Below are 19,398 nucleotides of genomic sequence, written 5' to 3' on the forward strand. Positions count from 1 at the left end.
GTACCATACTTGACCAATCCCGAAACTACCGAGCACCGGCCAACGCTATACTGTCAAGGACCCAGAAGAGTTCCCCTCCGACCAGGAGGCCAATCACTACTCGACACGTGTCAAGATTAGAAGCCAATCAGAGCGCAGCACGTGTCAACATCAAGAACCAATCATAACATGACACATGTCAATGTGACAAAGCTACAAGTTTTTCTATAAATAGGGGTCATCCCCCCACAATATTGCCTAATGCCATTTTGTGTTAAATCATTCACAAGAACTCACTAAATTGAGAGCTTGATCCTTTGTACTTGTATAAGCCCTTCACTACTAATAAGAACTCCTCTACTCCGTGGACGTAGCCAATCTGGGTGAACCACGTACATCCTGTGTTTGCTTCTCTGTCTCTATTCATTTACGTACTTATCCTCACTAGTGACTGAAGCAACCAAGCAACCAAGCGAAGGTCACAAAACCTGACACTTTCTGTTGTACCAAAGTCCTCGCTGATTTTGTGCATCAACACATTGAAAAAATTCGATCTTCAATTTAAAATATTTACACTAGTGGATAATTTTTTATACTTAATGGAAGTATAACATTAACTCTTAAGTGTTTGTTAAATCTATCAATTTGATAGGATATGCATTCTATGAAACTAGTTTCAACGATCCAACCGTCAAATATGTTTGTATATACTCCAAGATCGCATACCTAAAAAATCACAAAAAACAAGCATTCAGAGATTAGGTAACCAAACAAAAGTTTTCGACGGTTATAAACGAAAAATCGCAATTTAACGATTATTTTAGCTCCGATTTTGATGATTTTTTTACAGCTACACTCCTCGACCCTATAAGAATGCATTGAACAAATTTGATCTTCAATTTAAAATATTTACACTAGTGGATAATTTTTTATACTTAATGGAAGTATAACATTAACTCTTAAGTGTTTGTTAAATCTATCAATTTGATAGGATATGCATTATATGAAACTAGTTTCAACGATCCAACAGTCAAATATATTTGTATATACTCCGAGATAGCATGTGTAAAAAGTCGCAAAAAAAAAAACATTCAGAGATTAGGTAACGGGACCGTAAGTGAAAAAAAAATATTTAAACCATTTGTTTATTTATTTATTTATTTTTAATCAATATAACATTTTAAAATAACATAATAGTCAATTTCTGTCGGTTATAACCGTCAGAATAATACAATCATAACCGCCAGAAACTAAAATAATAAAATAGTCAATTTTTGTCGGTTATAACCGCCACCATAACTTAAAAACCGCCAGAATATGTTAAAAATATTAAAAAAAAAAGAATTAAAAAATACTGAGGGTTAAATCCGCCAGGAAAAATCCGACAGAAAGTAACTTTAATCCGCCAGTAAATAAATTATGTGTCGGATATCTTTTATCTGTCAGAATGGCTTATTAACCGCCAGAATCGTCCGACAAACAACTATAGCAATTTTTCCCTCTCATAGTCTTAAGATCCTTAAAACGAAAACTACGTCAAACCAAGGTATCAAGTGGGTTGGCCCGACCTAACCCATTTAATAAAACATTAGCCCAACTTGTGGCCTTGCCAAGTTACCATCTTGTTCATCATCTTCCTCAAAATATTTCTTCTTCCTCTTCATAGTCATCAAACACTTGGGTTTTGATGATTTTCTTGTGACTTGTTCTGTGTCCGTCGAGCGCTTGATAAGATTGAAATACTTTGTCACAAGTCTCGCACTTGTACTTCTCCTAAGTCCGGAACAAAGCTCAGGCCCGAAAACCCTAATTGACGCCGTTGTCAGACTCATCATCCTCCTCCTCCTCCTCCAAGGACTCAACCACCTCGTGTTTTACTTTTATCATTTTCCATTTATCCATCGAGAGCATGACAAGACACTTGACAACATCTTTAGTTGAAAAAGCATCAGAAACAGAACTCACCTACAATGTACAATGCACCAATCTACCTAGATGGTAAAAATGTAAGTAATGATGGTAATAACGTAAGTTTTGATGATTTTCTTGTGACTCACTTTGTGTCCGCCGAGCGCTTGATAAGATCAAAACACTTTGTCACAAGTTTTGCACTTGTATTTACCCTGAGTCTGGACCAAGTTCAGGCCCGAAAACCCTAACTGACACTGTCGTCAGACTCATTCTCCTCCTCATCCAAGGACTCATCCACCCCATTTTTACTTTTATCTTTTTCTATTTATCCATTGAGGGCATGATAAGACACATGACAACATCATCAGTTGAAAAAGCATCAAAAACAGAACTCACCTACCAATGTACAATGTACGATGTACCAATCTATGGTAAAAATACCAGTAATAATGATAATAACGTAATTTTATTTTTCTTATGACTCACTTTGCGTCAATCGAGCTCTTGATAAGATCGAAACACTTTGTCACAAGTCTTGCACTTTTATTTCCCTTGAGTCTAGACCAAGCTCAGGCTCGAAAACCCAAACCGACGTCGTCATCAGACTCATCCTCCTCCTCCTCCGCAGACTCATCCACCTCATTTTTACTTTTATTTTTTCCCATTTATCCTTCAAGAGCATAATTACAACATCTTTAGTTGAAAAAGCATCGAAAACAGAACTCACCTACCAATGTACCAATCTACCTAGATGGTAAGTTTTGATGATGCTAATAATAAGCTATATCAATTTTCCATCTCATAATCTTAGGATTTTTACAACGAAAACTACATCAAACCTAGAGATGAAATGGGTCAAGCCGGCTTGGCCCACTTAATAAAACATTATCACAGCTCAGCCCAACTGGCAACCCGAACACATTAGAAAATGGCTATTATCATGTCCGAAAAAAACCAAAACATGTAACTTACTGGAAAATAAGGCCGGTTTGCTTAAGGAATTTGAATTTTGATCACCTAATTTGGGCCTTCGATGTTGCAAAAGTGGTAATTGGAAGGCCGATTTAACATCCAACTAAAATGTACGTTTGACCCTCACTATCCAAGTTTTGTTAGTTAACTTGTTACAACACATTAGAAACTTTGAGGTCTAATATTCCCACCAACTTATAAGCATGATTCCTTCAACCCTCAACCTTCTCGTGTGAATTGTTTGTAGTACCCACAAAGACAGAGGTCATAAACCGCGGGAGCTCCAGCTAAAATGTGAACTTTGTGGGATCGATTATTTCATGAATATTCATCAACTGCGATTTAACTCTGGTTTGGTGCACATGTTGTTGTTCTTGTATGCAGTTTTTCTCCTTCGCGCAATCCATCAACTTATAATCGTTTGGTTTTGTGATCGGTTGCAGTTTTTGTTATCTCAGTTCATAGATCTCTAATTTGGCGAGGATTGGAAGGCGGCTGAGAATTTTTTGGGTGTGTTATCTCTGCTTCTGTTTATCCCAATTTTAATATGTAATTTCTTGGGTGTGTTATCTCTGCTTATGTTTATCCCAATTTTAATATGTATTTAGAATTGTTGGACTAAAAGGGGTTTGTGATTTGTTATAAAATATGAGTCAAATAGCTCCAATTTTTTAAAGTTTTCTGGTTTTGGTTTCTATTGAAAATAAGAAAACTGAGAGGGAAATTGTGATATTAAGTATAAAGTATTAAGTTTAATTACCTAGCTTTGTAGCTAATTTTATATCAATATTGATTCACACGTTTAATTTCCAATGAACTTATATACATTTTCCTTTTTTTTTTATTAATTTACTGATTCAGTGAATAATTTTGGCTTTTAGATTTGTTTGAATATTTTTCTGATTCAACTTGCAGGTTTAGTATCATTTTACAGCTTTCTACAACTCTTTGTTCTTTCTCTCTTCCTTTATGTATTTTTAGTCAAATTGAACTGCTCTTTTTAACTTCAGATTTAACTGAAGTGTTTAGAACTTAATTAAGTGGAAATTTACTCAGGTTTAATGATCTCTATTTGTTTGACAAAATAAGCATATAATACCTCCACAGGTGAGGGGCCGGACAATTTGCAGGCCAACGTTAAGATTGTTCAGAGCATTAGAGGATAATGGTAATGGATATGAAATTGTTGTTTTATGACAAACACTGCATGTTGATGTTGGTAGTTTTAGTTTTTGCTCCACCAAATTGTATGAGAAGATAATTACAAACAGTGCCAATTTTCCAACATATTCTCTATAACCTATTCTATTGTTTTCTCTAATATACATGTTATTGCCCCCATTTTTTTTTAAGGCAGTGTCTTAGGTACTATTAAATTAGTTTTATGTCTTTTTTTTATTTGAAGGCTGCTTCTTTTTCTCTGTCTTTATTAAGATTCTGGGGTGTGCTTTGGATTTGTACATATGGTCATATTTTTTGTCATTGGCCTTTTGTTCTGCTTAGTTATTTTTAATTGAGTGTTTTATCTGGTATTTCATTTTATTTTGTTTATTTGTTTCCTTTTTATGTTTAAATGTTTTTCTTTCTTTCTAAATTTAGGCTTCTGGGAAATTCTTGCTCACTGTTTGGATTCCAAGAAAATTTAGGAGATGTCCAGTAATATTCACATCCTGAAACTCAATGAAAATACATACTAATTTATGTGCAGCTGAAAATTTTGTTATCTGATTATGTTCTAATTAAAGATGATTTATTTGTTTTTTTTTATTTTAATTATTTCGTATTTATTTTGTGATTGCAGATGTTTAAATGATGGAGAGGTTTGCAAAGCTGTTACTCAGAGGAGACATGTCTGGATGAGGGAATGGTCTCTGCACTGCCCTTGCTATCTCAAATGCCATCACCAATCTCTCTGGTTAGTCACATTTCTCTTGGAATATGCATTTCCCTTGGTGATGAACTTAATAAAAAATGTGAGATGAGCAAATTGAAAAGTTTACTTTCTTCTCATATGCATGCTTTAACATATGTCGGTTTTAATTACTGATAAGCAATTGAAAATTCAGTTTTTCTCCTCATGGTACACTTACATTGGTGGATCAACATATGTTTGCTTTTAACATATCTTATTAAATGCATTTGAACATGTTGAGTTTCATGCCTGCAGCATCGCGCTGCAGACTTATTCCTTCGGTTGTTCTCGTCTTCGACGGACAACGATGGTGGTTGAAAGGGATTTGGGTCGAGTGTTTCGACGAGAATCACAAGGTATCTCCTTTATACTGCCTTCGGGGTAATTCCCCATCACAACCTCAATGACAAAAGATGTTGGAGATGCGTGCCATCATCATCACTAACGGCCAGAGTCATATGTTGTGCGGAAGCGGCATTCGACTGTAAGTGAATAGTAAAAAGAACAGAAACAAAACCAACATCAACAAGAACACCAAGATTTATACTGGTTCGGCAATGCCTACATCCAGTTTGGAGACGACGGAGTATTCCACTATAATCAATGAGAACATACAATAGTGTTTATCACTCAATTTCCCAAAGACCCAAATAACCCAAGCTCTCACACTTACAATAGGAAGAGAAAACCAAAAATACAAAGCAAGACAATTTGAGAAAATTCTTCTCTATGCTGAATGGCTTCTTGCTATTTTTCTTTCTTCCTTGTTCTCCTCTTGTCTCTCCATTTAGGGCTACACCTTGCTTCTTCTTTTATAGCCAAAGAAAAGCTTCTCAAAGACATCAATGGGCAAAGGCCTAACATCAAGTCAAAAGAGTTAGACACAAATTAGGCACAAATTAGGCACAAATGTTGTTTGCCTCCCATTACCACAAAGTAGCCCAAAGATTTGGACTTTGACTACATGTTTGAGTCAATAATCAACAATCTCCACCTTGGCTCAAACCCTCTAAGTAGAACTTCTAATAGTCGTCTCCCACTCCCCCATGGGGCAATCAACAAATTTTACAAATGCCAATCAAGTCTAAACAGTGCTTAAACTTGTGCAACGAAACTGGCTTTGTTAACATATCCGCAAGATTGTCAGCGGTCCCAATCTTCTGAAGAAGAATATCTCCCTCGTCAATAATCTCACGAACAAAATGGAACCTCACGTCAATGTGTTTCGTACGTGCATGATGAACTTGATTCTTTGCTAAATGAATAGCACTCTGACTGTCGCAATGAACATCCACATGGTCTTGTTGAACCCCTAAGTCATCAAGCAACCCTTGAAGCCAGATGGCTTCCTTTATAGCTTCTGTTACAGCCATGTATTCTGCCTCAGTAGTCGACAAAGCAACTGTAGATTGCAGAATCGACCTCCAACTTACTGAACCTCTAGCAATAGAGAATACAAAACCAGTAGTGGACCTACGCTTGTCCAAATCACCTGCGTAATCAGAATCCACATATCCAACAACACATTTACCAGTAACTTTATCCTGCTGGAACAATAAACCAACATCCACAGTACCCAGAATATACCGTAGAATCCATTTCACAGCTTCTCAATGCCCTTTTCCTGGATTATGCATATATCTACTGACAATGCTAACAACTTGTGAAATATCAGGCCTAGTACACACCATAGCATACATCAAACTACCAACAACATTTGCATAAGGAATTTGAGCCATGTACTGACTCTCTTCAACAGTTTTAGGAGACATAGAAGTGCTAAGTTTGAAATGAGAGGCAAGAGGTGTACTAACCGGTTTTGAATTTTCGTTCATCCTGAAACGTTGTAGTACCTTCTTCAAATACTGCTTTTGACACAGACTAATCTTGCCCTTCGCTCTATCTCTTTCAATTTCCATACCTAGTATCTTCCGAGCTTCTCCCAAGTCCTTCATCTCAAATTCATTACTTAGTTGAGTCTTCAACCTTTCAATCTCCACTTTGCTCTTACATGCTATAAGCATATCATCAACATATAAAAGCAGATAAATGAAGGTTCCATTTTGTAGTTTGCGAAAGTATACACAATGGTCATAGTGACTTCTTGTGTACTTTTGCCCGATCATAAATCGATCAAATCGCTTGTACCATTGTCTTGGAGACTGCTTCAAGCCATACAATGATTTTTCCAATTTGCAAACCCAATTTTCCTTTCCAGCAACCTTAAAACCTTCTGGTTGAGACATATAAATCTCTTCCTCAAAATCACCATGTAAGAACGCAGTCTTGACATCAAGTTGGGCCAACTCAAGGTCAAACTGCACAACCAAAGCCAACAAAATACGAATAGAAGAATGTTTTATTACAGGAGAAAATACCTCATTGTAGTCAATGCCTTCCTTCTGAGCGTAGCCTTTAGCTACCAATCTGGCTTTGAATCTTACATTGTCTTTTCCCAAAGATTCCATCTTTTTGGCATACACCCATTTACAACCAATTGCTTTCTTCCCCTTTGGTAACTGAACCAGATTCCAAGTCTCATTTTTATGAAGAGATTTCATCTCCTCATCCATAGATTTCTTCCACAACTCGCACTCTGAACTCATGACAGCTTCTTTGTAGGCGGATGGAATATCATCTTCAATAACAGGAAGTGCATATGCCACAATATCATTAAATCGAGCAGGCTTTCGGATTTCCCTTCTCGATCTTCTGGTTGCAATATAGTCTTGTTGCTGTGGAGGCTCTTGGGTAGGTGCCTCCTCTTCATCATCCTCGTCCTCATCATCAGAATTAACTGTAGGACTAGTGTTTGAAACATCAGACCTTACTGGAACAACTGGAGTCTTCAGTAACTCCACCTGCTTTGAGCTCCTCATGGTTTTGGTCGCTTCAGTTTCGCCTTCATGCTTGTTCTGATTAACCATAGCAGCCTCACCAAAAGTCACATCTCTGCTTACAACAAATTTCTTCTCATCTGGACACCAAAGTCGGTATCCCTTCACGCCAATGCTAAAGCCCATAAATAGAGCTTTCTTTACTCTTGGATCCAACTTGCTTTCTCTGACATAATAGTAAGCAGAACAACCAAATATGTGTAAAAACTTGTAATCAGTACAACGTTTACCAGACCATACCTCAATGGGCGTTTTGCCCTCATTCGCAGCGGCTGGCAATCGATTAATGAGATGGCTTGCATAAGTGAGTGCCTCAGCCCAAAATGCCTTGCCTAATCCAGCATTAGACAACATACACCGGACTTTCTCAAGCAAAGTACGGTTCATGCGCTCCGCCACTCCATTCAGTTGCGGTGTCTCCTTAACCGTGAAGTGTCTCACAATACCCTCATCTTGACAAACTTTCAAGAAAAAATCAGACTTATATTCACCCCTATTGTCTGATCTGAGAGTCTTGATCTTTCGACCGCTTTGCGTTTCAATCATCTTTTTCCACTTCAGGAATATCTTCAAGACTTCATCTTTACGCTTCATGGTGTACACCCATATTCTTCTAGAGAAGTCATCAACAAATGAGACAAAATAATGGCTACCTCCCCAAGATGCATTCTTGGAAGGTCCCCAAACATCAGTGTGAACATAATCAAGAATGCCTTTAGTGTGGTGAATAGCAGTGCCAAATTTTACTCTAGTTTGATAACCCAACACACAATGCTCACAGAATTCCAATTTGCATGCCTTTGCACCTTTCAATAAGCCTTGCTTCACTAATCCTTGCAACGCTTTTTCACCAGCATGCCCAAGACGCATATGCCATAACCTCGTGGTGTCTGTGCTATCTGCGTCAGCAGCTTCGGTGACAGCTGCTCCACCAATAACTGTACTCCCCTGCAATAAATACAAGTTATTTCGTCTTATACCTTTCATCACCACCAGTGCCCCGTACACAGCTTTAAGAACTCCACCCTCCATGGTGATCTTGAGACCCTTGGATTCCAATGCACCCAGTGAGATGAGATTTTTCTTCATATCCGGTACATACCAAACATCACTTAATTCTCTGACTATTCCATCATGCATCTTCAAACAGATTTTGCCTATCCCTTGTGTTTTGCAGGCATTATTATTACCCATCAAAACAACTTCACCATCCAGCTCCTCGAAATTAGAAAACCATTCCCGAATGGGACACATATGATAGGTGCAACCTGAATCCAAAATCCACTCATTGGAGTGACCATCAGCATATGAACTAGCCAAAGCAAACTCGAAATCATCATCATCTCCAGATTTTGCAATATTTGCTTCAGAACCCGCTTTCTCCTTCTCTTTGTTCTTCAATTTGGGGCAGTCTTTCTTCCAATGACCCTTTTGGCGACAAAAAGCACATTCATCTTTAGTAGGAAACTTCCCTCGTGACTTTGAACGAGATTTTCCCCGCTTCCCAGATTTTCTTTCCTCTGTTCGACCCTTGCAACAAATGCCTCGGTTTGTGAATTGTGAGTCTTCAGTTCCTTCTTACGACACTCATGATTCACCAATGCCGCAGACACCTCATCAAGTTTCACCTCGGATTTTCCATACAACAGAGTAGTTGTCAAATGATCATAATCATCAGGCAATGAATTTAACAAACATAGTGCTTTATCCTCGTCAGGAATTTTCACATCGAGGTTTGCTAAATCAGCAAGTATTTTATTATAATCATTGAGGTGTTCGTGCATAGTAATACCTGGACGATACTGAAATCTGAAGAGTCGATTCTTCAGGAAAAGCCGATTTTCTGCGCTCTTGGTCATATACTTCTCCTCCAATTTCGTCCATAACTCCTTAGCAGAAGTTTCCTTCATATACGGGTATTTCAACTCCTTATCAAGGAATGATCGAATAGCAGCACAAGCATGAAGATTAATTCGCATCCACTGCTTGTCATCAATATCTTATGGTTTATCTTCCAGAACCATATCCAACTCTTGTTGATACAACACATCCATAACTTCACATTGCCACATACCAAAATTATTAGAGCCATTGAATTTATCAACCTCTAACCTTGTAGTAGTAGTTGGATGTCTATTGGATGTAGACGAAGACGATGCTGACCCCCTCTTTACAGATTCATCTTTATCTCCAGCCATCTACTCGACACTATTCACAAATACGGCACAGTTCACAGGTACAATACTGTTCACAAATACTGTAGCAGTTCACTGTTCACGGAACTGTAGCGCCAACACTATTCACGGAACTGGGCTCTGGTACCACTTGTTGTGCGGAAGCGGCATTCGACTGTAAGTGAATAGTAAAACAGAACAGAAACAAAACCAACATCAACAAGAACACCAAGATTTATACTGGTTCGGCAATGCCTACATCCAGTTTGGAGACGACGGAGTATTCCACTATAATCAATGAGAACATACAATAGTGTTTATCACTCAATTTCCCAAAGACCCAAATAACCCAAGCTCTCACACTTACAATAGGAAGAGAAAACCAAAAATACAAAGCAAGACAATTTGAGAAAATTCTTCTCTATGCCGAATGGCTTCTTGCTATTTTTCTTTCTTCCTTGTTCTCCTCTTGTCTCTCCATCTAGGGCTACACCTTGCTTCTTCTTTTATAGTCAAAGAAAAGCTTCTCAAAGACATCAATGGGCAAAGGCCTAACATCAAGTCAAAAGAGTTAGACACAAATTAGGCACAAATTAGGCACAAATGTTGTTTGCCTCCCATTACCACAAAGTAGCCCAAAGATTTGGACTTTGACTACATGTTTGAGTCAATAATCAACATCATAGGAGGTGGCATGGGATCACATCCCTCACGACTCAACGATGCAGAGCGGCGACGACCAAGTTTTGGAAAGAAGAAGACATGTCAGACGACATAGCGTGCAACCATTTAAACGAGTGGCGCAGCTTGGCAGCTCAGACGCTGGTGCGGCTTCAAGCCGCGACTTCCGTGATTTAGGGTTTTGAAATCCCTTAATTTGTATCTTCTTTTTTGATATACCCACCCATATATTCATCAACGTTGATATGACATGCATATTACACAAAACAATAATCATATTATTCATGGGATATATTAAATTGAAACCAAATAGATTATGGTTTAAGATTACTTGGATGTTGATGAAGATGGTGAAAAGGTTTAGTCTTCTTCCAAGACCTTCTCTTTTTCGCAAAAACACATCATGCTGATAATGTGTTGTGAAACTAATTTTAAAAGTGGGTGAGAGAGAGAGGAGACGACTAAGAGAGAATGGCTCATGAGAATTGTGCCCTCACTTGTTGACCTTGTACTTTTATTTGTACTAATCATAATCAGTTTTTTTTTTTAATTTTTTAATTTTTTTTTGTCTTACAAGTAATACTAACCTTTGAGGATTGGATCTTCATATCCTATTAGAATTTTATTTTAAGTGTACAAAATCACGTTTGTCATTGATAATTCTATACATAACACATCCATGTCTTTTTGTTTGGCTTACTATCCAATATCGGACTCCAAGTCAACAGTGGCTATGCTTAAAGAGCATTGTGCTGGGTTCATCGTCAAGGAGTTGGATGCCGGTGTGTAAAATATTTCCATTGTTGTATACTGTGTTTATGCTCAAAAGTTTCATACAAGTTTATTCCTTTCATTGTTCTCGAAATTAGGTCATTGCCCGCACGACGAACTGCCCGATGAAGTGAATTCAATTATTCGTGAATGGATAGTGAACCAGAGGAGTAAACTTCCGGCTGTTAGCTTCAAGTAGTTTATGTAAATGATCTGTACCGTTAATTCTTTTTTATCCTTGTCAAAATTCAAATGCAAGTTTTTTGAAATCAAATGGCTTGATTGATTATTCAGTATATGCTACAAAATCCATGTTGATGTGTAAGAAGGAAACATGGTACTCCAACATTGCCCGAGCAACGCCAGCGCAAAATCCCTACGGCTGTTAGGGCGGCTATGTTTGACATTGTTTCCTATAAGAGGATCACTCCAACATTGCACTTTCATTCCTTGTGTTGCTGTTTAGTTGACTAGTTCTTCAGAACTCAATGTTCACGACAGCGGCTGTTCACTGTACCTCCTCTCCCAACTTCATTTCATCGCAAAGACAGGTGATATCAGGAGCTATTCCTCCATTACAATCCCTCAAAATCCCATCACCTACAAGACCGTTTAACAACCGCGGATCCTGTCGTTAACGACAGCGGATCCTCGTGACACAGCTTCTGCCATATCGTTGCGGCAAAACATCTGGTGTACAAGTAGCTATAACAACCTGCAATAATGTTCAAATTCTTGATTTGAGGTACTTCTGAACCTCAAAGACGTTCAAATGGAGTTACATTAAAAGCATCACGTCAAATATATTCAAGTTCAACCGCGTCATCGTATAAAACGGATGATAGGAAAATAACATACTCAAAAAGGTTTGAAGGTGTTTCCGCTGGATCAAAAATACCCTCGTCCCTCGAAAGTGTTGGTAATCCTGCCGAAAATTCGAAAAAAAGTGGCATTTTGAATTTATGATAAGGAAGAGGAAGTGCTATAGCTTGTACTTTTGTTTGTTTTTTGAAGATATTTTCATGCAGCATGGAGTTGAAGATAATTTCAAAAATATATATAAACCACGTATATAATATATATATATATATATATATACACACACACTTATTTTCAGTCAGTTACATCTATTCCATTGTGATTTCTGATAAACAACCCTGAAAGCTAGAACCAACATGCCCATGACCACCACAGCATTCCTTCATGTAGCTTTTACAGCACCCACCGACTTCTCTTTTCTCCAACACACAAGCATGAATTGCTACTAATTCTGAGCAACATGCTTCCTTTTCCGCTGTCCGGGAGCCAATGCAAGAATTCGTTGCGGCTGATTCTGTGCGGTTGCAACCCGCTACAATATCAATCGTCGTGTGATGAGGGGGTGATTGTTTGTCTTGATTATGGTGGGGCTGATGATCACATCTTGTGGCAAACGTTTCTCCTAACGATTCATTGTGAATATGATCTTTGCCACATTGAGTTGAGTGGCAATGACCAGTACTTGTCAACTTTCTGCTTTCCTCCAAGGAAAAAGTAGAATGGTTGCAGTGTTTTGGCTCATGGATTGCATCATCTTCGTTTCTAACATGCTCCTTTCCACAGTGGCTTGAGTGGCAATGAACACTACTTGTCAATTTTTCGCTTTCGTGCAAAGCAAAAGCAGAATAATTGCAGTGTTTTTCCTCATGGACTCCATCACCTTCATTTCTGCTGTGCTCTTTGCCGCAGTGGGTCGTGTGGCAATGACCTTTACTTGTCAACTTTTGAATTTCCACCAAAGAAGAAGCAGAATGATTGCAGTGTTTTTCCTCGTGAAGTTTATCACCTTCTGCGCATGAGCTGAAATTATGATGCCTCAAACAACCATGATTGTGTTTATTCTGTGACTCGAGATCATGACTGACTTTGATGCAGCTTGTTTCATCACAGTGTCGTGCCTCGTGTAAGTCATCACTGCACTTAAGCTTACAAGGAAAGCTTGAATTTAAGGGACTAGGATGGCACTCTGATCCGCATTTCTGCGAGGAACACTTTTGAGGTTTACAGACTTTTACGGGTATGCTGTCCGAGCAACAATGTTGGTTTTTGTGAGAATGGCTATGTCCATGGCTTCCATGTTTATGGCCATGTCCATGGCTTCCATGTTTATGGCCATGTCCATGGCTTCCATGTTTATGGCCATGTCCATGGCTTCCATGTTTATGGCCATGTGGTGCAGAAGTTTTCCCTCCATGCTTGTTGGTTCCTTGTAAGAGTAGCATGCTGTTGAATATCACAAGCAAGCATGTCCCGGCATCAGCAAGAACTGCAGCCCAAACAAGCGGATGCCCTGCAAATCCCAGTGCAAGGATACTAGCCTTAGCAGTGATTGACAAAGCCACATTCTCAATCACTTTTCTATTAGCTCTTCTCGCAAGTTGGACTGCTTTCGGTAGTTTCCTAATGTCATTTGACAGTAAAATTATATTCCCAGTTTCTTGAGCAAGGGCTGATCCTGAAATGCCCATTGAGATACCAATATCGGCAGTAGCTAAAGCAGGGGCATCATTGATCCCGTCTCCAACCATTGCTGTGTTTCCTTCCATTTTAAATTCTCTAATGATTCTTGCCTTGTCTTCAGGTAGAAGTTCTGCCTGGACTACCTCGAGAGCTTGCTTAAGCTGCAAGTCAGATAAATTTTCTACTCTTATTTGTTCTTTTTTTTTTCTTTCTTAATCTGCAAGGAAAATATATATGCAGTTCTACAGCCATGTATACCAGGGAAGATCATACATTGAATCAATAAAAGTGAGTGGAGAGTGGAGCGCATGGTATGCGCGCGCAGATTTAAGCATAGCGATATGAGGCTAAGATATTAGGAATAACACACCTGCTCATTTGTATGCAATGCGGCAGCATTACTATCTCCTGTGAGCATAGCTGTTTTAATGCCTAACTTCTTTAGCTCCTTGAGAGCCTCTGCAGCCCCAGATCGACAAGCATCAGATATCATAAAGACTCCAGCAGGGGCTCCCCCAGAGTATATGTATCCAATCCTCTTCCCACCTTTCGAACCTTCAATTGTTGGAACTGAAATTTCAAAAAGATTTAACGATGAGAGATCCAAAAAGACCATAAACAAAAAGAAAATGAATCATAATCCTTGAAATCATTCGAAATAGCTTCGAAGATACAGGAGTTGATGGCATTTACCTATTTCACAAGCAGCTCTCAAAGCTATTTTTCTGTTTCCAATGTAGATATCTTGTCCATCAATTTTCCCATGAATACCTTCGCCGGGAAAATTTTGAAACTCCTCCACATTCTCAGGGTTTGGCTCGACCGAAAACAATCTTCCATAGTCAACCAGCGCATCTGCCATTGGATGACTTGACTTCCTCTCAATGCTTGAAACCCTTCATGAAGATTAATAGAGAAATCAACGAACTGCAAACTTAGTGAAATAATAGGAAACGCTTTCGGAGAATAATGCAGCATTAAAACAGCCTTAAATTTGTCTTTAAACTAAAAGCCTCTTTCTGAATTTCATGAAGTAAATTTTTTCTTTCCATCAAAATTTTTGTGTGTTTCATTCAACATGTTGCTGAATAGAGGAGTTGCAGTCTATACCAGTAAAGCAATGTGTTCAAGCTAATGTCATCACGAAGAGATTGAAAATCCATCACCACAAATTCACCCCTTGTTATTGTACCAGTTTTGTCAAAAGCCATGATCTTGACTTTAGCAAGTATCTCAATGTAGTCACCTCCTTTGATCAGAAGTCCAGATGTTGCCGCTTTTGTGAGCGTGCAGAAAGTCACAACGGGTGTAGAGAGGATGAGACCGCACGGACAGGCGCTCACTAAAACAACCAAAGCTAAGTGAAACCACTTTCTCCAATTGTGAACATGTAATGCAGCTGGAATCACCGCGATAGAAACAGAAATGACCAGGACCGCTGCAAAACAGCGCCACAAAACGTATAAATCCAACCGTTTGCATTCTCCTTAGTAGTAAAGAATAGGGAAACATATGAAATGTATGGGGAAAGTAGACTAACCTGGGGTATAGAACATTGCACATTTGTCAATGAATCTTTGAGTTCTGGATTTGCTGTTTTGAGCCTCTTCGATGAGTTTTGCCATTTTGGCGACCGCACAATCTTCAGCCAATGATGTAGTTTTCACGCTAATATAACCTTCACAATTGAAACCAAATTTTGTCAGAAATGAAAACATAACTCTTTCTTCAAAATCAAAGAATGACGGGAGCGACATTTATGTTACCATTAAGATTGATAGTGCCTGCCCAAACAGTGGAGTCCTTTTCTTTGGCAACTGGATAGGATTCTCCAGTTAGTGTTTTCTCATCGACTTCAGCTTTTCCTTCAACAACTATTCCATCAATCGGTATCTTTTCGCCGGCCTTAACAGCAAGAATTGTGTTCAACTTTACCTCATCAACACCCACAACTTCTCCACTCTCTGCTAAGACTGCTATTTGGGGGGCCATGCTCATCAACGACGACATCACTGCTTTTGCCTGAGTAGATAAAAGCATGTTATTCTACATGTCTGACTGTTTATGATATACATTACCAAGTCATTCGTTAATCCCTTAAACAACATTTTAATGTATTAGTATCAGTGTTTTGAAAAACAAGCCTTGAGGCGCACCTAGGCAGCTTTGGAGACAAGGCGGTGATGAAAATGCCTCTGCCCAACGGGAATAGGCTTAAACTCGCCTAGATGTGATCGAGGCATGCCTAGGCAGCTGCAGAGTTGACTGGGTTTTTTTTTTCTTTTTTTTTTTTAAAAGAAAAAAAATGCCAAAGTTCAAGTTCAACTAGACTCCATGACATACCCTCTAAGTTCAAGTTCAACAAGACCATATGACATACCTTCCAACTAGACTATATATTAATAATTATAGGTCCCATGAGTCGCCTCAATATCAAGGCTTTCGCCTAGGAAGGGCTTCACTTTCGTCTTTTAAAGCATTGGTTAGTATGTGGTTTATCACAAAATTATGTACAAAACTGTCTTCAGCAAAATTTGTTGTTCCAAAATCAATTGCTATGTTTTTCTGCCACTTATCGTTACTTGTATTTTGTTTAATTCAATGAGATTAGTTCTTAATTTTTTCATAAAAAAGAAGGATGAGTGTTTTATGCTAACCCTGTAACCTGCAGAAGACTGGAGCCACTCTGCAATGGTGAACAGAAAGACAATCGAGGCAGCTTCTGTATAGTCCTTCAAAGCAATTGTCCCAATTACTGTCAAAAGTTACACCAAATGGATTTACATAAATATACAAACATGCGCAAATAAGTAACTTCTGTATCATGTGTGCTGTTTTGCAATAGAGTAGATAAGTGGTAACAAAATTTTGGAGTGTAGAAAATATAATTTGACAAGTAATTTTAAAGTGGAACAGATGATTGTATCATATTAAGTATTATTCTCGTGATAGATGATTGACTGACAGTCATGTGTACAGTGTACCTCAATGTTTATATGATAATTTCATATAACTAACGCAACATCATGCAGTAGAGTTTCTACCAATTTAGAAAACCAAAATTGTGGAGAATGAAATGAAAAAATAAGTTGAATATTAAGACAAAGTATTGACTCACCGGCAATGATAACAAGAATGTTGATGTCATGAAACCTGAAATTCCGAATAGCCGCAAAACATTTCAAAGCAACGGGGAAAATGCCAACGGCCACGGCTCCAAGGGCCAACCACCCTAATGGCCGATATGCGTACTTGAGAAATGATAGAACCAGTAACACGCCACTACCAATTGCATATGGACTTGGCCACGTTTTCTTGTAAATGTCCCCTGCCCCATACACTCTCACATTTGCTTCTAGCCTTGCTTGGTTTAGTGCCTTAACTGTCCATGAAATAACAGATCAAAAGGGCAATTTCCTCAAGGAAAAATAAATTTGTTTATGTTGCCCTATCAGTTTTTCGATATCCATTCATGTGAGTTTGCTGTCGTATTAATTTTCCTTCAATTTTCAATGTTTCTAAATGTTATCTGATGGGGCAAATCAAAAGAACTTTATCCTTATAAGTAATAATGGAGTTTGAAAAACTTGTGCATTTGTATTAAGATAAAAGAGTGTGTGAGAGGCCGACTAAATGGACTGAGCATACTTTATTTTATTTTCGAATAAATAGCTTGAGCTTTTTTATTTTAAGAAAACTAATGTGCTTTTCCTCATAGTCAAGGAGTCTCAAGATTCACACCGAAGGGGCGTAAAACTATTTAGTATTATATAGTGTAAGGTGAAACGTACAACGCTTCCAAAAAAAAGAAAGAAAAAAAAAGGTGAAACGTACAATGAATTAGCTACAACTGAAACCTATTTTTAAGTATATTATAGTGGGTGATGAAAAGGAAAGCAAAATAGTACGTGAAAGTTGGGTAAAGAAAAACATATAAGGCATGCTCGTCTCTATCTTTTTGGGAACCGGATTCTCTCTGGATCCATATATATTGAATATGCTGAGCAGGCGATCTGCACTGTTAAAATTTGATCCAACGACTACAAACAGAGTATTCTCTAAAAATTATAATAGTTGTAGCCGTTGAATTAAATTTCAACGGTCCAGATCGCCTGCTCAGCAGCCTCAATATATATATGGATCATGACAGGATCCGGTTCCATCTTTTTGGTTCATAATGGTACAAACAGAGGACCCTCTAAAAATTAAAATAGTTGTAGTCGTTGAATTAAATTTTAACAGTCCAGATCGTCTACTCAGCAGACTCAATATATATATGGATCAGGAAATGATCCGGTTCGATTTTTTTGGTTCATAATGGGACACGATATGCCGATTAATAATTCTCCCACAACAGAAAAAGTACACGTCCACCTACTGCTATCGTTCTTTTTTTTTCTTTTTCCCAACACTATTTGCTTTCTGTTGTGCAACTATTAAGAAAAAAATAACCAATTTTTAGCGCAAATATTAGAGAATTAAGGGGAAACACTAATATTAACTGGCGTAAAATTATTTAAGAGAATATATTACCGATTTGAAGCTGGGAAATGAGAAGGCTATCATGGACAACAATGACAGTTCTGGAAGGCACAATCACTGAAACCGATTTCACACCTTCAAGAGGCTTGAGGATATTCTCTATCAGAGGAACTTCTGATGCGCAGCACAACCCCAACACATCAAAGTAGCTCTTCTGAAACTTTATGGCTGCTGGCTTTTCTTTTCCCTGGGCAGAAGCCATCCTGCTTAATTATCTCTCAACTTCTGCAAATACATAGGACACATGAAAAATTACTAATTTTATGTTGGTATACAAACTTTGTGTCTGATTTGTGAAGAGTAGAGTTATGAAAATTATTTGGTCAGAAGTTCGTGTGTGTGTGATACAGGTGTACCGAGGGTCTCGAGGAGACGAAGAATAGGAGACTTGAGAATTACTTAACCAGGGGCAACTCATCTCCGTCGACAATACTAATCGTGAATTCACTCGATATGACCAAGGTAAATGCTTAAAGAAAATCACCTTGTAGGTAAGGGGGAGCTCTGGGGATTTTTCAAGCTTAATTCAGAGAGAGAGAGAGAGAGAGAGTAATAGGGTCTGAAAGCTTTAAGTAGATGAAGTTGTGAGAACTATACCTATAAGAAGGGAAGGATTATAACTTATAGAGGGACATGTACATAAAGAATATCTTAAATTAATGAAGTAATCTCCTAACAAAACAACTTTCTTTGGTTGGAATAATTGGTTAACCAGATGGAGGGAAAAAGAATGGAATCCACATCAAAGCTTGTTTTATAGCATCTGTGGTTAACCTGATGAGATGGCCATTCAAACTGATTTAGCAAGTAAACCCTCAACGGCAAGTAATGTAGTAAGCTAATGTTGTATTATAACTTATTTAGCAAGTACACCCTCAACGGCAAGTAACGGCAAGTAATGTAGTAAGCTAATGTTGTATTATAACTGATTTAGTAAGTTTCTACAGGTAACATTGGTTGTTAGAGGAGTTGTGCGAGCTTGTATTCGGAGGATCGAATTTACGACGTGTGAAATTATTCATCCTCAGGAAATTACTACTTGCTTATCGAGACAACAAAT

At 38.2% G+C, this 19,398-nt stretch overlaps 1 protein-coding gene and 1 long non-coding RNA gene across 2 annotated transcripts; one reads left to right on the forward strand and one right to left on the reverse strand.

Annotated features, from left to right (window-relative positions):
* The first annotated feature begins 11,222 nt into the window (after positions 1-11,222).
* On the forward strand, positions 11,223-11,670 carry LOC139198155 (uncharacterized). Its single transcript, XR_011583433.1, has 3 exons — positions 11,223-11,308; positions 11,396-11,501; positions 11,592-11,670. It is a non-coding gene; the product is annotated as an uncharacterized lncRNA (long non-coding RNA).
* Positions 11,671-12,298: 628 nt separating this feature from the next.
* LOC103440968 (cadmium/zinc-transporting ATPase HMA3-like) lies at positions 12,299-18,934 on the reverse strand. Its single transcript, XM_070826415.1, has 10 exons — positions 18,823-18,934; positions 18,330-18,563; positions 16,915-17,178; positions 16,454-16,551; positions 15,563-15,818; positions 15,337-15,474; positions 14,907-15,234; positions 14,490-14,692; positions 14,167-14,366; positions 12,299-13,957 (listed from the first exon to the last, which is right to left on the reverse strand). Exons 2-10 carry the CDS (start codon positions 18,538-18,540, stop codon positions 12,425-12,427), a joined length of 3,231 nt encoding a protein of 1,076 aa, XP_070682516.1. The 5' UTR covers positions 18,541-18,563; positions 18,823-18,934; the 3' UTR covers positions 12,299-12,424.
* Between the last annotated feature and the right edge of the window lie 464 nt (positions 18,935-19,398).

Source organism: Malus domestica, chromosome 01, assembly GCF_042453785.1.
Source record: "Malus domestica chromosome 01, GDT2T_hap1".
NCBI classification, from domain to species: Eukaryota; Viridiplantae; Streptophyta; class Magnoliopsida; order Rosales; family Rosaceae; genus Malus; species Malus domestica.